The 19,259-nt window shown below is 43.5% G+C and overlaps 2 protein-coding genes across 2 annotated transcripts in view; both read right to left on the minus strand.

The window, feature by feature from the left end:
- Nucleotides 1-19,259, minus strand: part of Txndc12 (thioredoxin domain containing 12 (endoplasmic reticulum)) — a 34,223-nt gene that overhangs the window by 13,935 nt on the left and 1,029 nt on the right. The window contains exon 2 of the mRNA XM_013022273.1: nt 5,316-5,376. Coding sequence (XP_012877727.1) covers nt 5,316-5,376 — 61 coding nt within the window. The remainder of the gene's footprint in view (nt 1-5,315; nt 5,377-19,259) is intronic.
- Nucleotides 536-2,088, minus strand: Kti12 (KTI12 homolog, chromatin associated (S. cerevisiae)). The gene has a single exon (XM_013022272.1). It carries the CDS (start codon nt 2,048-2,050, stop codon nt 986-988), a length of 1,065 nt encoding a protein of 354 aa, XP_012877726.1. The 5' UTR covers nt 2,051-2,088; the 3' UTR covers nt 536-985.

Consider the following 19,259-nt stretch of genomic DNA (forward strand, 5'->3'; position numbering starts at 1 on the left):
GCCCCGAGACTGGGAAAAAAAAAATTACAAGCACCGATAAGTAGGTATATTATTCACCACTGTTCAATGAGATCAACAGTGATTCACTTACAGTGATGTCTGCCTTGAAATATAGAATGAAGCACAGTAGTTATGAAAGTCGTTAAAGCATCATGCTAGATCAAACCATCTAGTTCTTCCTGAACACTACCATAATACTATCAATCAACTATGTAACAATGATACATATAGGGATAAAATGTTACATTAAGTCAGAGCCACCAGTAGCTCATGCCTGAATCCTACCTAAGATCTGAGGATCCTGGCTTGAAAGTAGCCTGGACAGGGAAAGTCTATGAGACTATCATCTCAGATAACACATTTCCAGAAATGGAGGTGTGGCCCAAGTGGTACAGCTAGAGCCCTGGGTGAGAAAAGCTAAGGAACAGCTCCCAAGGCCTGAGTACCAGCAGTACCCCAGTACCAGCAGGAAAGGAGGTAAAAAGTTAAATTACAGGAACTCAAGTTCCATACTTTGAAAGAGATTGCAACAGACTCTACTTTTAAAATATTTTATTTGAGAAAATACTCTAGTGATTATGTCTTCCGCAAAAATTAAAAGTTTCCCAAAGACAGAAAACAGTGGATTTATCTGTTATCTTAATCACAGGATCCTCCACTCAAAAGCAGGCCTGTATGAAAATACATTTGTGGTATGAAAGGGCCAGTGTAGATACCCAACTGTGCCAACTTCAATTTTTGTTCACAAATTATTTTAGAGCAATTTTCACCTATCCAAATGGAAAATATTAAATGGTGTGTGAGTTCTCCTCTGGAAGAATCTGCCAAAATTCTTCAAGCTACTTTTCCCTTCTCTCCAGTCTCAACTTATGTTATAAATCCAGCTCTGGTATTACATCAATGTGGTCTTCAAACCTTCAAACTCAGACTTTCTGAAGTGCAATATAAGTTAGGCAGAAGCCAGGGCTTCCCTCTACCCCTCTGATCAGTGCAAACTCTGGCTCAGATACTGAAGAAACATGTTGGCCAGTCGAGGCAGGTTCTCATGGTTGGGGTGCATTTTAGTATAGGAAATAAATTGGCGACGGAGGCGACTCAATTCTGCCATGGTCAGGGGCCTTGTAAATAATAGGTGCTCCGTGGTGCCAGGAAGTGTTAGCAAGTCCCCAGGGATGGCGCTCTTCTGAGCTTCCATCAATCCAGTCAACACTTGGTTCGTGACCTGATCCAACTGGTGGAGAAAGCTGCCGGAGGCCAGGGGCTGGGACTGTGTAGCTTGATGGGGTGGAGGAACTCGATTCTCAAACAGGGCAGACCGAATCTCCGCAAAAGGTAGCGGCTCTTCCAAGCCCACCACCGTAAACAAGGGCCGATCCCAGCGGTTCCGGGAATCTGGAGCCTCAAAGCGCAGCGTTAGCGCTTCCAGAAGTTCGGGAGAGAACGCAGCACCGGACGCACAGTCCGCAGACTTCTCCTTCTCTGAAGTCGCTCGAGCTGGAAAATCGGCCGCCTCCACTTCCCGGCAACCCAGTTCTCTCGGTACGTCGGCCGGGACAGCCCCATTTACTACAGACCCCGTTGCTAGGCGGCCCCCACGCACACCGGGGCCCGCCGCCGGGGATTTCCCGCCCTCCTCCGCGCGCGGCCTCCAACTTACACGGACGTCCGGGGCTCGGCTCTCCACCACGCCCGCCGCCTGCCGTCGCGGGCTCCGGCTGCCGGGCTGTACGCAGTAAATCAGGCAGAGAGGTGTGCGCGCCGTCCGCGCCAGGCAGTACAGTTCGTAGCGGAAACCCTTGATGTAGTTGAGCGAGTCCAGGATGACTACATCATGGCGACTCAGACGCCGCTCCACCGAGGCTCGCAGGGCCGCGCGCAGTGCCTTCTCCCGGGCAGAATCGCCGTACACGGTCGCATCCTCCGCGCCTAGCACCGAAGCGTCACCCACCACGTGCACCACGCGACCCTCGGCCTCCAGTGCCCCGCGCAGTTCTTCCGCACGCCGACTCTTGCCGCAGTACGGCAGCCCGCAAAACACCACCAGCGGCATTTCCCTTAGAAGCCGCCGCGCACAACCACGCGGGGCGGGCTTCCGGGTCCACCACGCTTCCGGAGTAAGCCGGAAGTTCAAGCTCAACTTCCTGCTCCCGTAGATTTCAGACGGGCGCTCGTGTTTCCATGGAATTCTCTATGCCAAATAGGACCAGGTCCAACCTTCTCAAAAAGGAGATGCAGAGCCTGGAATGGCACTTCAGGAAAATGTGATCTTGTGGGCAAAGATTATGCCCATCCACCTATTAGTGAGCACCAAATACTGCAAAATTACTAGCCACTATGGGTTTTTTGTTTTTGTCGGTCCTGGGGCTTGAACTCAAGGCCTGGGCTGCTTTTGCTCTACCACTTGAGCCACACCACCACTTCTGGCTTTTTCTGTTTATGTGATACTGAGGAATCGAACCCAGGGCTTCATGCATGCTAGGCAGGCACCCTGCCCTTAAGTCACATACCCAGGTTAGCCACTGGCTATGTTTAGAATACAGGAGGAAATTGATACATCTTTTGTTCTCCTTCCATGACCACTCTTACACCTTGTGGCTCTCAGTTATGTTTGTTTTGTTTTATTTTTTTTTTGGGGGGGGGTCCGGTCGTGGGGCCTGAACTCTGGGCCTGGGCGCTGTCCTTCAGCTCAAGGCTAGCACTCTACCACTTGAGCCACAGCGCCACTTGCAGCTTTTTTCTTTTTGCTTATGTGATGCTGAGGAATCGAACCCAGGGCCTCATGCATGCAAGGCAAGCACTCTACCACTGAGCCACCTTCCCAGCCCCGCAGTTATGTTTTTTTTTAATAACCATTTGTCATTCAATATTGCCATAGTTGAGGATTCAGAGATGAACATAAAGTAGTTCCTTCACAGGAGTTGAAGGGTCTGAATAGGGAAAATCAGACACATACACTGTGAGTACTAAATGCTGTGATATGTTATAAAAGGAAAAAGCAAACCTGGCTGGGTGCTGGTGGCTCACACCTGTAATCCTAACTACTTAGGGGCCTGAGCTCTGAGGACTGTGGTTCAAAGCCAGCCTGGGCAGAAAAGTCATGAGACTCTTAATCTCCTTAATCACCCAAAAAAAGCCAGAAGTGGAACTGTGGCTCAAGGGGGCCCAGGGACAGTGCCCAGGCTCTAAGTCAAACTCCAGGAATGGCAAAAAAAAAAAAAAAAAAAAATCCTGTCCTGAAAAATAATGAAGACTTTAAGAGTAGGGATTTGAATTTGAACTTGAAAGACACAGGAATTTTTCTCTCTGGTAGGGGTCTATAATACAATACAAAATGGCCAGGTAAATTTGTATTTCAGATAAGCAATGTACTATACTGTTGCATAGATGTGATTAAAATGACTGAGAACTTAAGAGAAAAGCTTATTTTGCTCATGGTTTCAGAGATTTCAGTCCAGTGTCTTTGGCTCCACTGATTTTTGTGTCCTTGGTAGAGTATCATTCATTGCATGAAACCAGCAGGAATGTGTTGATAGGGGAGAAGGGAGATAAAGACCAACAACATGCTTCCAGCAACCTACTTCCTCTGGCTAGGTCCCACTTTCTAAAAACTCTGGGATCTCTCCAAATAGTTCCATAAGCTAGAGAGTACGCTGCCAATGCACGAACCTTTTTGGAGAACAGTTTCCATCCAAATCGTATTAACAAAAAAAAAATTATAAAGCTGTATAAGTATATCCCCAAATTGTACTGACATGTTAATTTTGTCTAAAATTTAGCTGAATCTCTTTTACTTTTGCTAAATCTGGCAACTGTACTACAGAAGGTTTGAGACCCAGAGCCATGAAACTAGGATCTGTTGTAGAAATAACAAGTGCCATAGTTTGGTAGGTACAGAAGTGTGCATGTATTACAAGTATGTGTGAAATAGGAGTGCATACATTGAAGTAGGTCTTTGCATCTCTCCAGTTCAGTACAGTACAATAGAAAAAAAAAGTATACTTTTTTTTTTTAAATCTTGGCTCTGCTACTTACTAGTAATTTAACTACTGGAAACTTACTTCATTATAGTTCCAGTTTGGGGACCGGTCATGGGGCCTGAACTCTGACCTGGGCACTGTCCCTCAGGTCTTCAGCTCAAGGCTAGCGCTCTACCACTTGAGCCACAGCGCCAGTTCTGGCTTTTTTTCTTTTTGCTTATGTGGTGCTGGGGAATCAAACCTAGGGCCTCATGTATGCAAGGCAAGCGCTTCACCACTGAGCCACCTTCCCAGCCCCGAGATTATTATTTTTTTTTTAAAAAATCATGGCTGGCACTCTTACCACTTGAGCTATACTTCCAGTCTAGCTTTATTTGCTAGTTAGTTGGAGATAGTCTCTTGGACTTTTCTGCCCATGCTTGCATTGAACAAGAATCCTCAGATCTCAACCTCTTGAGTAACTAGGATCCTAGGCATGAACCTAGGCATGAACCTAGGCATGAGCTCAGTTTCCTTTTATGAAAGGGTTATTTTCTACATGTACCAACTTCATAGGATGTTGTAAAAGATTAAATAAGCCGGAAGCCAGTGGCTCATGACTGTAATCCTCGCTACTAAAGAAGCTGAGATCTGAGGATCACAGTTCAAAGCCAGCCGGGGAAGGAAAGTCCCTCAGACTCTCATCTCCAATTAACCAACAGAAAACTAGAAGTGGCACTGTGGCTCAAGTGGTAGAATGCTAGCCTTGAGCTGAAGAGCTGAGGGACAGCGTCCAGGCCCAGTGTTCACGCCCCATGACTGACCAAAAAAAAGAGAGAGAGATTAAATAAGTCAATGCAGACAATAAGACAATGCTTAGCCTTTCCTCTCTTGTCATTCCTTTCCCTCCTCTTGAGTCTAGTTGGCAGTATGCTATACCAGTTGATAGTGCCTGAGTCTTCTCTGCTCTGCTACTTACTAGTTATTTAACTACTCTGTATACTAATTTTTCTCTATTTTTCTTTTCCCTTGAGAAAGAGTCTTTCCCAAGCTGGCCTAGAACCTAGTATCCTAGCCTTCTAAAGGCTGAGATTACCACAGTCTGTGTTACCACAGTCTACTCTTAGTTTATTCATCTATTAAAAGAAGGTAACAACAACAGCTACCTCATACAGTTGTTGGGATAATTAAATGAATTAATATAATTAATTAATATAATTTAAACACTCAGTAAATGCTGGCTAATGTTACTTTTGGACAATTTTCTCTGTTTTGGCACAGGCCTTCACTTGAAATTAATGCTAAAAGTTGACGGCTAGAAAGTTTTGTTATAAATGATCTGAAGCTTATGTTTTGTACCTGGCAGCTGCTTCTTTCTTCCCATCTTCTAAGGTCCTCCAGTGAATATGATCTCCAAAACCTGGAAAGAAAGAATCTTATAAACATTCATACAGGGCTGGGAAGGTGGCTCAGTGGTAGAGTGTTTGCCTTGCATGCATGAGGCCCTGGGTTCGATTCCTCAGCACCACATAAGCAGAAAAAAAAAAAAAGCTGGAAGTGGTGCTGTGGCTCAAGTGGTAGAGTGCTAGCCTTGAGCTGAAGAGCTGAGGGACAACACCCAGGCTCAGAGTTCAGGCCCCAAGATGGACCCCAAAAAAAATAAAAATAAAAAAGCATTCATACAATGAACAAAGGACATAGACCCAGGAAAGAAGTGTAGCATGTTCTTAAGGTAAAAAATACTTTTCTTTATAAAGAACCTAGTGTTCAAGACTTAAGATTCACTATTTTCTAGGCATATATGACAATAAAAGCTCCATACTCTAGAACTCAATTTTTCTGCCTATAAAATGGAAATAACACCACCTAGTTCATACTTCCTAGGGAGATAGTGTATCCAATACGATTATAAAATTGAACGAGATTTTCTACAGAATAAAGCAGGCCATCACAAATCATATCAAATTGAAAGTGCTACAGAAATACAGCTTGAGAGTCAGACATGGGCCAATAACTCCACTTCCCCATTAAGTATGTGGATTTGTGTGTGTGAAACTTCAAGCTTACTTCAAGCCTCTATTTCTTCAACTGTAAAATCAAGATAGTAATACTTGCCTCTGAATGTTGGTATTGATATGTTACTATTATTATCCTCACAATTCAGCCAAAATTATCTTTTTAATTGCTTCATTGCTGGCTAAGGAAATTTTCTGGGGCTTTCAAATGCCCTAAAGTGAAAGGTAGGGCTGGAAATGTGGCTTAATGGTAGAATGCTTGCCTAACATGCAGGAAGCCTTGGGTTCTATTCCTTAGTACCACATAAACAGAAAAAACCAGAAATGGCACTGTGGCTCAAGTGATAGAGTACTATTCTTGAGCAAAAGAACAGGGACAGTGCCCAGGCCCTGAGTTCAAGTCCCAGGACTGTCACCAAAAAACAAAAAAAAAGATAAAGGTCTAACTCTTGAAGCTGGGCTCCACAAAGACTTTAGGAATTATGGCATCTGAGGACTCTTACCTTTCTACCTGCCCTCATTTCCAACTCAATGTAAACCTAGAAGGTATTTCGTCTAATAAATCTCCCCTGATTCCCAAGCAGTTCTCTCTTGCTGCGTCACAGCATTTCCCAAGCTGAACTGCAAATGTTTAGTTGTCCATCTCCCTCACTGCACATGGAATTTCTTAAGTACTAGACCATATGTGTCTCATTCCTTCCTGCTCTCCTCCATTCAGCTGTACACATAGCTGTAGTAAGTTCTCCCATGAAATAGTTTGTTTTTTTGGGGGGATCAGTCGTTGGGCTTGAACTCTGGGCTTGGGCACTGTACCTGCGCTCTTCAGCTCAAGGCAAGTGCTCAACCAGTTGAGCCACAGCGCCACTTCTGGTTTTCTAGTGGTTTATTGGAGATAAGAGTCTCACAGATTTACCTGCCTGAGCTGGCTTTGAACCGTGATCCTCAGCCTCAGCCTCCTGAATAGCTAGGATTACAGGCGTGAGCCACTGGTGCCTGGCTTGAAATAGGTATTGTATACACGATCTTCTTTAGGCTACCTCAAAAAAAGTTTATATTTTATGTGTTTTCTTTTCTTTTTTTTTGGTATTGGGGATCGAACCCAGGACGTTGCACTTGTTAGGCAAGCGCTTTGCCACTGAGCTACATCCTAACCCAAAATTTTAAATTTTATAACTGTAAAATGTTAGTGAGCTGGGTGCCAGTGGCTCACACCTGTAATCCTAGCTATTCAGGAGGCTGAAATCTGAGGACTGTGGTTCAAAGCCAGCCCAGGCAGGAAAGTCCACGAGACTCTTATCACCAATAAGCCACCAGGAAACCAGAAGTGGCGCTATGGCTCAAGTGGTAGAGCGCTCGCCTTGAGCTGAAGAGCACAGGGACAGCGCCCAAGCCCAGAGTTTAAGCCCCAAGACTGACAAAGAAAAAAAAAGAAAATGTTAGTCAACATATGTTAGCTGCTATTTATTAACCATCTTATAGGCATTCAGCATGCTACATGTGCTAAATCATTAAAATCTGGCCAGTCCTGGGGCTTGAACTCAGGGTATAGGCAATGTCCCTGAGGTTCTTTTCCTTGAACCATACCACTTATGGCTTTTCTGTTTATGTGGTACTGAGGAATTTAACTCAGGGCTTCATGCATGCTAGGCAACCACTCTAACTCTAAGCCTCATTCCCAACTTAAAAACCCACTTTTATCTATTTCAGTTTTCTCATTATTGAAATAGGCATAATAACTATATCTCCTAAGACTATTATCGAATATTAAATGATATTATATACATGTATATATTACATATACATAACATATATATATAATAACCAATAATCAAGTAGCCTGAGGACCTCTTGAGGCTCCAAGAAGTTATATCAGCTATAACAGGTCACATTGCTGCTAAATGGCCAAGCCAGGATTTAACCTTCAATCCTGTGTTTTGGTTACTACATGTATCTTCTAGACTTTCCTCCCACCCTTCCCCACCCCTCCTAGTGCTAGAGGTTGAATTTAGGGCCTTGCATTTGCCAGATTAAACACTTTACCATGTGAGTTATACCCTCAGTCCCAAACTTTTCTTTCCCAGAAATAAATTCAAGTCTAATTGCATCACAGGGAAATAAAAGCTCATAGATAAACATATGTAAGGGCTGGGAAGGTGGCTCAGTGGTAGAGTGCTTGCCTTGCATGCATGAGGCCCTGGGTTCGATTCCTCAACACCACATAAGCCGAAAAAGCCGGAAGTGGCGCTTTGGCTCAATGGTAGGGCGCTAGCCTTAAGCTGAAGAGCTGAGGGACAGTGCTCAGGCCCAGAGTTCAGGCCCCATGACCGACAAAAAAAAAAGATAAGCATATGTAAGCAATACCAAACAACCACCATCACTTTTCAATTCCAACAGTTTGTGTCTTGTGTCTTGTGGCCAAGACACAAGTGTGTCACTTGCTTGGGCCCAGTTGGATCCTAAAGAATGAAATTGGGAGGATGCCCAGGAGAATTGGAAGATGTCTAAGGTAATCAAGCATTCTTGCACCTTCAATCCCCAAACTCAAAACAATTGAATCAAACTTGAGCTTAGTGCCTACAAACAGCCTGAAGGAATATCTACCTACAAACAAAGAAGTCCCAGATAAAACAGACCAGTAGAATGTACACTCTAGACTCTCCTTAATAATGGAAGCCTCTCCACAAACACTAAACAAGATAAAACCAGGTGAGAAACTGGAAGCAGCCAGGTGGGGTAGCTCCTGCTTGTAATCCTAGCTACTCAGGAGACTGAGGTCCGAGAATCGAAGTTCAAAGTTCAAAGCCAGCCTGGGCCAGGCACGGTAATCTAGCTACTGTAATCTAGCTACTCAGGAGGCTGAGATCTGAGAATCCCGGTTCAAAGCCAGCTCGGACAGGAACATCGGTGAGACTCTTTTATTTATTTATTTTGGGTCCGGTTGTGGGGCCTGAACTCTGGGCCTGGGTGCTATCCCTCAGCTCTTCAGCTCAAAGGCTAGCACTCTACCACTTGAACCACAGTGCCACTTCTGGCTTTTTTCTTTTTGCTTATGTGGTGCTGAGGAATAGAACCCAGGGCCTCATGCATGCCAGGCAAGCACTCTACCACTGAGCCCCCCTCCGTGGGACTCTTAATCTCCAATAAACCACTAGAAAACCGGAAGTGGGGCTGTGGCTCCAGCTCGCCTTGAGCTGAAGAGCAGAGGGACAGCGCCCAGGCCCCGAGTTCAGGCCCCATGACTGGACCCAAAAAAAAAAAAAAAAAAACAGCCAGCCTGGGCAGGAAAGGCTGTGAGCCTTTTATCTCCAATAAACCACCAGAAAACCGGAGGTGCTGTGGCTCAAGTGGTAGAGTGCTAGCCTTGAACTGAAGAGCTGAGGGACAGCAACCAGGCCCAGAGTTCAAGCCTCACAACAGAGAGAGAGAGAGAGAGAAATGGAAGCAAACAGCAAAAAGCAGGACCATATTGAAAGCATACATCCATTATGATGCAGCAAAATGAAGATGAACCTGATTCCCCCTATTAACCCCAAATTCAAAAAGACTCCTGATTCTTTCTACAGGCACCTCTCCAATACTCCTATCATACTTCTACTACATCCCCCACTTCTAATTTCCAAACTTTTCTGAAGAGAAACATTACCCACTTTATGGCTCCAGAACAGTCAATAATGATGAACCACCACTGCAAGTTTAAGATTATAGATTACCAAAAATACAAGAAAACAAGTCATCAGAATTAAGAGCAGAAGCAACAGAGGGAAGCCCTGACTGTGTTAAGTATATAAAATGCTTTTGTTGAAATTCACTGACTACTAAACTGGGCCCATGAATTAAACCAGGAAAACAATTTAGTATCCCTGTCTCCCAGCTGTGTTTGTCTTTGTTCTAAGCCATTCTTTTTACCAGTCAACTTAGAATCCAGGAAGGATAGGACTGATGATAGCATCTTTATAAGAAAGGATGGAGGGAACTGTCCCCAAGAAAAGAATAGAATTCCTTCTTAGGATGTTCAGCCAGGCAACAAAGACTCATTATCTTGACCTGAGATAACAACTTCTCCATAACCCCTCCCAAAACAAGGACTGAAGTAATGATCTACCAGAACACATATCTATTCTGAACTGTTCAATAATTAAAGCAAGCTCCTATGTACACGAGAACTGTATTTTCAACTCAGTTTTTCCATATGTAAAATTTCCCCCAAAGTGAGGTGCCAGTGGCTCAAACTTGTTATTCTAGCAGCTCAGGAGGCTGGTTCAAAGCCAGCCCAGGCAGCAAAATATGAGACACTAATCCTCAGTAAACTGTCAAAAAGCCATAAGTGGAGCTGTGACACAAAGTGACAGAGCATGAGCAAAAAAGCCCAGGGAGGGCTGGGAAGGTAGCTCAGCGGTAGAGTGCATGTCTTGCAAGCATGAGGCCCTGGGTTCGATTCCTCAGCACCACATAAACTGAAAAAGCTGGAAGTGGCGCTGTGGCTCCAGTGGTAGAGAGCTAGCCTTGAGCTGAAGAGCTGAGGGACAGCGCCCAGACCCAGAGTTCAGGCCCCATGACTGGGAAAAAAAAAAAAAAAAAAGCCCAGGGATAGCACCTAGGGAGATAAGAGTGAGCTGGTTAATGCTAACAATAGTATCTATAGAATTAATGTTTGGAGCTGGGAAGTTGGCTCAGCGGTGGAGCGCTTGCCTTGCATGTATGAGGCCCTGGGTTCGATTCCTCAATACCACATAAGCAGAAAAAAGCTGGAAGTGGCACTGTGGCTCAAGTGGTAGGGCGCTAGCCTTGAGCTGAAGAGCTGAGGGACAGCGCCCAGGCCCAGAGTTCAGCCCCCATGATCGATTAAAAAAAAAAAAAAGAATTAGAGTATCTGGGGGGGAGGGTGATAACTCAATGATAGAGCATGGTTTGGTATGTATGGAGATCTAGATTTGATTCCCAGTACTGAAGAAAAAAAGACTGGAGTCATTTTTATCAGTCTCAGTATAAAAGGACTGAAGAAAAAGATAATGACTGAGAATATGCAAGAAGGAGATAAAATATGAATATACATATTTCTTTATAAAGTGTACCAACTGGAATAAATTATAAAATGAACAAACATTTAAGCAGTAATAAAACCACAACAACAAAAAGATATTAAAAGCAATCAAAAAGAAATTATGCTGCTGGGCAGTAGTGGTTCACATCTGTAATCCTAGCTACTCAGGAAGCTGAAATCTCAGGATCACGGTTTGAAGCCAGGCTGGGCAGGAAAGTCCATAAAACTCTTACCTCCAATTAACTATCAAACAGCCAGAAGTGGAGCTGTGGCTTAAGTGCTAAGAGCACTAGCCTTGAGCAAAAATGTGCAGAAATAGCAGAAATAGCACCCAGGCCCTGAGTTCAAGCCTGAGAACTGGTATTAAAAAAAAAAAAGACACTAGGCACCAGTGGCTCAGGCCTGTAATCCTAGCTACTAAAGAGGCTGAGATCTGAGGATCACAGTTCAAAGCCCAGACATTTATCTCCAATAAACCACCAGAAAAACCGGAAGTGGTGCTGTGGCTCAAGTGGTAGAGCACTAGCCTTGAGCTGAAGGGCGGAGGGACAGCACCCAGGCCCAGAGTACAAGCCCCACAACTGACAAAAAAAAAAATTCACTACAAAAGATCAATAATTGGGCTGGAAAGGTGGCTCAGTGGTAGAGTGCTTGCCTTGTATGCATGAGGCCCTATTCTTCAGGACCACATAAGCAGAAAAAGCTGGAAGTGGTGAAGTGGCTCTAAGAGGTAGAGTGCTAGCCTTGAGCTGAAGAGCTGAGGGACAGCACCCAGAACCTGAGTTCAGGCCCCACGACTGACAAAAAAATAAAAATAAGAAATTAATCAAGGGGCTGGGAAGGTGGCTCAGTGGTAGAACGCCTGCCTTGCATGCCTGAGGCCCTGGGTTCCTCAGCACCACATAAGAAAAAAGAAAAAAGCCGGAAGTGGCACTATGGCTCAAGTGGTAGAGCGCTAGCCTTGAGCTGAAGAGCTGAGGGACAGTGCCCAGGCCCAGAGTTCAGGCCCCACGACCGGACCCAAAAAGAAAAAAAAAAAAAAAAAGAAAAAAGAAATTAATCAATAATTATATTGACAGAAAAAAAAGGAAATTAGAAGGCAGCAAAATTTTGTCTTTGAGACATAAAAATAAAGAGTTATGTATTCAGCAAAACTATCAAGCTACCAAACCCATAAGGGCAAATAGATATGTTTAAATAGAGGGTTTATTTTTTTCACCCTCAGATATTTTCATTATTATTCCAAAAAGTATTTACTGAGCAGGATCATGTAGTAGGTAAAAGCCATGGACCCTAGCTCTGGAATCCGTGGGTTTGAATACTGGTTATGTCATTTACTAGCTATGGGTCTTGGAGCAAGTTAAATAACTTTCCCAACCTATAAAATGGTTTCTCAGCTATAAAATGAGGATAATAGATTAGAATAGTATCTGGGACTTGGGAATTGCTATAATTATTTGTTATGAATATGTCAGGGATAGCTTTACAAAATATTGATCCTCATAACCCTGTGATAATGACACTTTTTATTTTGGTGGGTTGTGGGGCTTGAACTCGGTGCTGTCCATGAACTCTTTTGCTCAAAGCTAGTGCTCTACCACTTTGAGCTATAGTGCTACTTCCGATTTTCTGGCAATAAATTGGAGATAAGAGTCTAATGGACTTTCCTGCCCACGCTGGCTTCAAACCACAATCCTCAGATCTCAGCCTCCTTAGTACCTAAGATTAGGATCAGAGGTGTGAGCTACCAGTGCCTGGCTTAAACTGTTTTTCTACTTATTTCACAGACAGGAAAACTGAAGAACAAAGTCAAGAAACTTCACCAAGTTTGGAGCTGAGACATAATCTAGGTAGTCAGGGTCCTAACCCAGTTGCTTTTTTATGTATGTGCCCGTCTTGGGGCTTGGACTCAGTGCTGGGCCTTAGTGTCCCATAGCTGTTTTACTCAAGGCTAGCACTCTACCACTTGAGCCACAGCTCCACTTCCACCTTTTTCGTGATTAATTGGAGACACATGGCCAAAATCAAGGTGTTTTTTTTTATTCCTAAGAAGTATGCTTTTCCATTATCACAAGGCTTCCAAGCTGATCTACCACTAAAAATAAGTTTGCAGGTATAAAACAAAACAGGCCACTGCATGTACCAAATTTCTTTAAGAAGTCATATTAAGGGCTGGGAAGGTGGCTCAGTGGTAGAGCACTTGCCTTGCATGCTCGAGGCCCTGGGTTCGATTCCTCAGCACCACATAAGCAAAAAGAAAAAAGCCAGAAGTGGCGCTGTGGCTCAAGTGGTAGAGCGCTAGCCTTGAGCTGAAGAGCTGAGGGACAGTGCCCAGGCCCAGAGTTCAGGCCCCACAACCGGACCCAAAAAAAAAAAAAAAAAGAAGTCATATTAAAAATACATTGGAGGCTGGGAAGGTGGCTCAGTGGTAGAGCGCTTGCTTTGCATGCATGAGGTTTGATTCCTTAGCACCACATAAGCAAAAAGAAAAAAGCCGGAAGTGGCGCTGTGGCTCAAGTGGTTGAGTGCTAGCCTTGAGCTGAAGAGCTGAGGGACAGCGCCCAGGCCCAGAGTTTAGGCCTCACGACTGGACCCTCCCCCCCAAAAAATAATAAATAATAAAAATACATTGGAATTTTCTATAATAGTAATAATCATGATGATGATGATGATGCCAGTCCTGGGGCTTTAACTCAGGGCCTGGGCGCTGTCCTTGAGCTTCTTTTACTTAAGGCTAGCACTCTATGACGTGAGCCACAGTGCCACTTCACATTTTTTCCATTTATGTGGTACTGAGAAATGGAACCCAGGGCTTCAGGCATGCTAAGCAAGTACTCTACCACTAAGCCACATTCTCAGCCCTCATTACCATTATTTATTGAATACTCAGATTATATGATATGGTGGTATTAAAGTGATAAGAGTGATAATGATTGACATGTATGATATCTATTGTGCATGTTTAAGTCCCTTCATATATACTAACTTGTTCGATCCTCACAACAACCTTATGAGGACAAATTCTAACTACTCCTTTTTGACAGATAAGGAAACTGGAGTTAAACTGCTCACTCAGAGTTACATTGACTATGAGTGGCAGAGCTGCCTGGTTGGATTCCAGAGTCTGTAGTTGTAGCTTCTCACTATCCTTTACTGTCTCTCTAGAGAAGATTAAATAAAGGAAGGAAGGGATGCACAGGTCACTTCACCATGGCAGAATGAAGGAAAATGGTGACTTGAGATGTGGAAAACTCAGGTTCTGTTCTTTCCACTTGAAAAAGAACCTAAACGTGGGCAGTGTTTACTCTGTTACTAAAAGCAGGTATTACCCAGAACCAGCCACCCTCACACCCATCCCAGCATGAAGCATCTGAAGACAGCCCAGTTTCTGAAAGTGTTGCCTGCATAAGCCAATAAATTTATGCCAGCTACCAGTGAAACAAAGTCTCCTCCATCAGTAGCTCTTTCTCTAAAACATGGTTGTTTCTTTTTAAAGTGAAAGCAAACATTTCTAAACCCAGCATTTACGTCAGAATTTCCAAGCTTTTGAGTATAAGTTAGACATCAGAGAAGTATTATCTACCCCTTCGTAGCTGATGAAACCTAAGTAGCAGAAGGCCAAATGTCAGAGCTAGCAGCCAAGCTTCTGAAAAAGGGAACACTACTGAGAGATAGAATGACATAGTGGCTAAATAATGTGTGTCTGCAGTCAAACCGACCTGAGTCAGAATCCTAGTTCAGCCACTTCATGTTCATCACAATTGCAAAATATGGCTCACAAAAATATGTCCTGTAGGGTTGTTATGGACACCACAGAACTAGAGGGAATCAGGGGGAAAACATACACCAGCGGGACCCATCAGCTGCATTGGACATTGACCAAAATGAACTAAGCAACACAATGGCAGTGATGGGAGGGAGGGAACAAGTGGGAAAGATGGCGAGGGAACAGCTGATGCTATGCAAAACAGAAGAAATGTACATATCACCCAAAGTGGAAGAAATAACTGTATTGCAAAGCTCATAGAACTCATAAATGTTATAGAACATGATATACAATTTGCTCCATGAAAGTTAGAATGTGTTTGTGACTTTAACTAAGCATCACTATCCCACAATACTGTGAAATTTGGGAAATTATGTAACCACTTAATCACAATAAAAATTTTGGAAAAAAATGACTGTGAATAGAATTATGAGTAGAAGAAAAACATTTCATAAGTCTGAGTGCCAACTTTTTGATTCAGTACCAACTTTTTATCCTAACAGATTGGTGAAATTATCTATTTCTATCTTAGGCAGGAGAGCACATGGACCGCCTCCACTAACGGTGCTCTACTCTTTCTCTCTGCAGTGACAGGACAGAGGGAACGCTGGCTAAGGACATTGGTTCTGAGACTGGTATTTTAACTTACTGTGTAATCTCCTGTGCCTCATTTTAGGTTCTAATATTATTTCTCGGAAATGAGGACAATGATAAAATTACTATCCATCTTATAGTCTCACTATAAGGAATAAACTAGTACATATGTGGAAAATGAACAGAATACACAGTCTGGAAAATAGTATATTCACAGCAAATGTTGGTAATTATACTTTTTAGCTAACAGAGAACAAGGAAATCATTTTAGAACTCTACAATGTTATAGTCGCAAGGTCTTTGGCAAACATTCTTAGTCCAACTCGCTCTTTTTTCTAATTTTGTGCTAGTCCTAGGGTTTTAACTCAGGGTCTGGGTACTGTCCCTGAGCTGCTTTGCTCAAGGCTAGTGCTCTACCACCTGAGCCACAACTCTACTTCTGGCTCTCTGGTAGATAATTGGAGATAAAAATCACAGGGATTTTCTTTCAGGGTAGCTTCCAACATCAATCCTCAGATCTCAGTCTCCTGAGTAGCTAAGATTACAGGCGTGAGCCACTGGCGCCTGGCTTGAACATACTTTTAAGCCTCATTTTCTTTCTCTCTTTCTCTGTGTATGGAGGTCATTTTTTTTTTTAGATAAAGTCTCACTTTTTGCCTGGACCAACTTGGACCATGATTCTATTTTATGCTTCTCACTACTGCTGGGAAGGTAGGCATGAGCAACCATGTCAGCTTTTTTCTGTTGAGATGGGGGGTTTCATGAACTTTGTGCCAAAGCAGGGCTGGGGCCATGATGCTTCCTATCCAGCCACATAGCTGGAAAAATAGGTGTGCACCATTGCACCCAGCTATTAGTTGAGATTCATTTTGGACACTTTTTGCTGAAACTAGCCTCAAACCACCATCTCTGCCTCCAGAGTAACAATGATTATCAGTGTGAGCCAAGAGTCTCAGCTCAGATAGCACTTTGTGGGAAGGAAGGTGAGTAGAGTATTATCTATGTCCTAAGAATCGATAAGCAGGAGATATATAAAAGTTTGATATTAATCCCTAGCACCAGTTAAACATTCTCTCATGAAATAATTAGTTCACCTTTACTACTTTCTAAAAATGTGACACAATGTTAAGTATCTGTTTTTGTTTTTTTTTACTGAATCCTCACAACATAGCACCTTTTGTACTGAGCTGTCCTTCTATATGCTGCTGCAGTTAACGTGATATTTTCCTACTCAAAGTACATACTGTACTGTCATGTGACTGTCTGCAGAAAAGGACAGAGATCACAGTGGTTGTGTTTCTCATTCATTTCTCTTTCAATACTCCTGAGCAAAAACAAGACAGAAATAAAACTGGCTCATTGCGACTGATAATATTCACCAAAGACAGCGGCAACAATACCTTCTATCTCACATGCTTTTCTTAAAAATGTGATCTTAATAAACTTCTCATGAGGGAAGGAGGTGGAGATGTTAATGTCCCTTCCTCTTGAACCTGCCCACATGGAGTAGACTGATTTGAAGTTATTTACAAGGTTAATTGATAAAGACACCATATACCTCCACCTTGCTCCATTGTGGTATATACTCACCCTTCAAACCCAGTTGTCAATGGGCTAGGAATGTGGCTTAGTGGTAAAGTGCTTGCTTATTATGCATGAAGCTCTGACTTTGATTCCTCAATACAACATACACAGAAAAAGCTGGAAAGTGGTGCTATGGATCAAGTGGTAGAGAGCTAACCTTGAGCAAAAGAAGCTCTGGGACAGTGCCCAGGCCCTGAGTTCAAGCCCCAGGACTGGCAAACAAAAACAAAAACACAACTCAACATCTTTGGGGCCGGGTATGTGGCCTAGTAGTAAAATGTTTGCCTAGCATGCGTGAAGCCCTGGGTTCGATTCCTCAGTACCACATAAATAGAAAAAGCCAGAAAAGGCACTGTGGCTCAAGTGGTAGAGTGCTAGCCTTGAGCAAATGAAGTTCAGGGACAGTGCTCAGGCCCTAAGTTCAAGCCCCAGGACTGGCAAAAACAACAACAACAAAAACAAACAAATCCAGCTGCCATATTATAAGGAAGTTTATACTAACTAGCTCACACCTGTAATCCTAGCTACATGGGAGACTGAAATTTGAGGACCACGCTTTGAAGCATGAAGAGAAATCTGCAAGACTCTTTTTTTGTTTTGTTTGTTTTGCCAGTCCTGAGACTTGAACTCAGGGCTTGGCCTGTCCTTGAGCTTTTTGTGCTAAAGGCTAGCACTCTATAACTTAAGCCATGCCACTTCTGGCCTTTTCTGTGTATGTGGTACAGGAATGGAACCCAGGGCTTCATGCATGCTAGGCAAGCACTCTACCACTAAGTCACATTCCCAGCCCCCCCCCACCCTCCTTTTTTTTTTTTTTTTTTGCCAGTCCTGGGGCTCTAACTCAGGGCCTGGGCACTGTCTCTGAGCTTCTCTTGCTCAAGGCTAGCACTCTATCACTTGAGCCACAGCGCCACTTCCAGCTTTTCCTGTTTATGTGGTACTGTGGAATTGAACCCTGGGTATTATGCTTCATGTATGCTAGGCAAGCACTCTACCACTAAACCATGTCCCAGCCCTCTGTGAGACTATTATCTCCAATTAACTAGCAAAAAGCTGGAGGTGTAGCTCAGGTGGTAGAGCAGCAGTCTTAATCCAAAAAGCCAAGTGAAAGCTTGAGGCCCTAAACTCAAATAAACAGAAACAAAACTAAGCTGGGTGCTGGTGGCTCATGCCTGTAATCCTGGCTACTAAAGAGGCTGAGATCTGAGGATCGAGGTTCAAAGCCAGCCTGGGTAGGAAAGTCCATGAGACTCCAATTAACAACCAGAAAACCAGAAGTGGCACTGTGGCTCAAGTGGTAGAGTACTTATTTGCTTTGAGCTGAAGACCTCAGGGACAGGGCCCAGGCCCAGAGTTTAAGCCCCACGACAGACCAAACCAAACCAAACCAAACTAACCCATGCCCCAAAATCATATAGGTCAGAACAAGTTCCACTGAGGATCCCAGACAACCACATAGAGCTTATGGTCTAACAACTGATACTGAATACAAGACTGTAAGGGATTGCCTAGGCCTAACATAGAAATTGGAACATGGTAAAATACCTGTTGATTGTCTGAAGCAGTTGTTATTATACCCATTTCCTTTGTTGAAGAACTAAGAGGTTAAGCCACAGGCCTTAGGCATCTAAGCAGGCGAGTGTCAGTAAAATTCGGTTCTACACACATATCCAAACATTGTACTCTTCGCTCTGCCTCAGTATTTATAGTTTCATTCTAAATGCACAGTAGCCTGTTTTACAATGGGATTCCCAGCATTTAAAACACACTGACCTAACAGGACTCATTTCCATCACAAATAGAAACTCACAAATACCATCTCCTCAATAACCTGTTACTGACCTTAACTAAATGTCAGCCTTTCTAGTTTTTGTTGTTGTTTGTTTTTTGCCAGTCCTGGAGCTTGAACTCAGGGCCTAGGTACTATCCCTGAGCCTCTTTGTGCTCAAGAATAGCACTCAACCACTTGAGCCACAGCACCACTTCTGGATTTTTCAGAATAGTTTACTAGAAATAAGAGTCTCACAGACTTACAGTTTATGGTCAATCCAATTTTAATAAATGCTGGGGGCTAGGCACTGGTAGCTCAGGCCTGTGAACCTAGCTACTCAAGAAACTGAGATCTGCGGATCCAGTCCAAGATCTGAGGATCACAGTTTGAAGCCAGCTAGAATTGAAAAGTCTCTGAGATCCAATTAATTAGCAAAAAGCCAAATGTGGAGGTGTGTGACTAAAGTGGTAAAGCACCAGCTTTGAGGGGGGAAGAGCCATGCAAGAAGCCCTCACTATCAACACAGACACAC

This window comes from Dipodomys ordii, unplaced genomic scaffold (assembly GCF_000151885.1).
Source record: "Dipodomys ordii isolate 6190 unplaced genomic scaffold, Dord_2.0 Scaffold61, whole genome shotgun sequence".
NCBI lineage: Eukaryota > Metazoa > Chordata > Mammalia > Rodentia > Heteromyidae > Dipodomys > Dipodomys ordii.

Excerpts from the sequence above, each read along its gene's own strand:
- Kti12 (XM_013022272.1), bottom strand. The coding sequence starts at position 2,050 with ATGCCGCTGGTGGTGTTTTGCGGGCTGCCGTACTGCGGCAAGAGTCGG.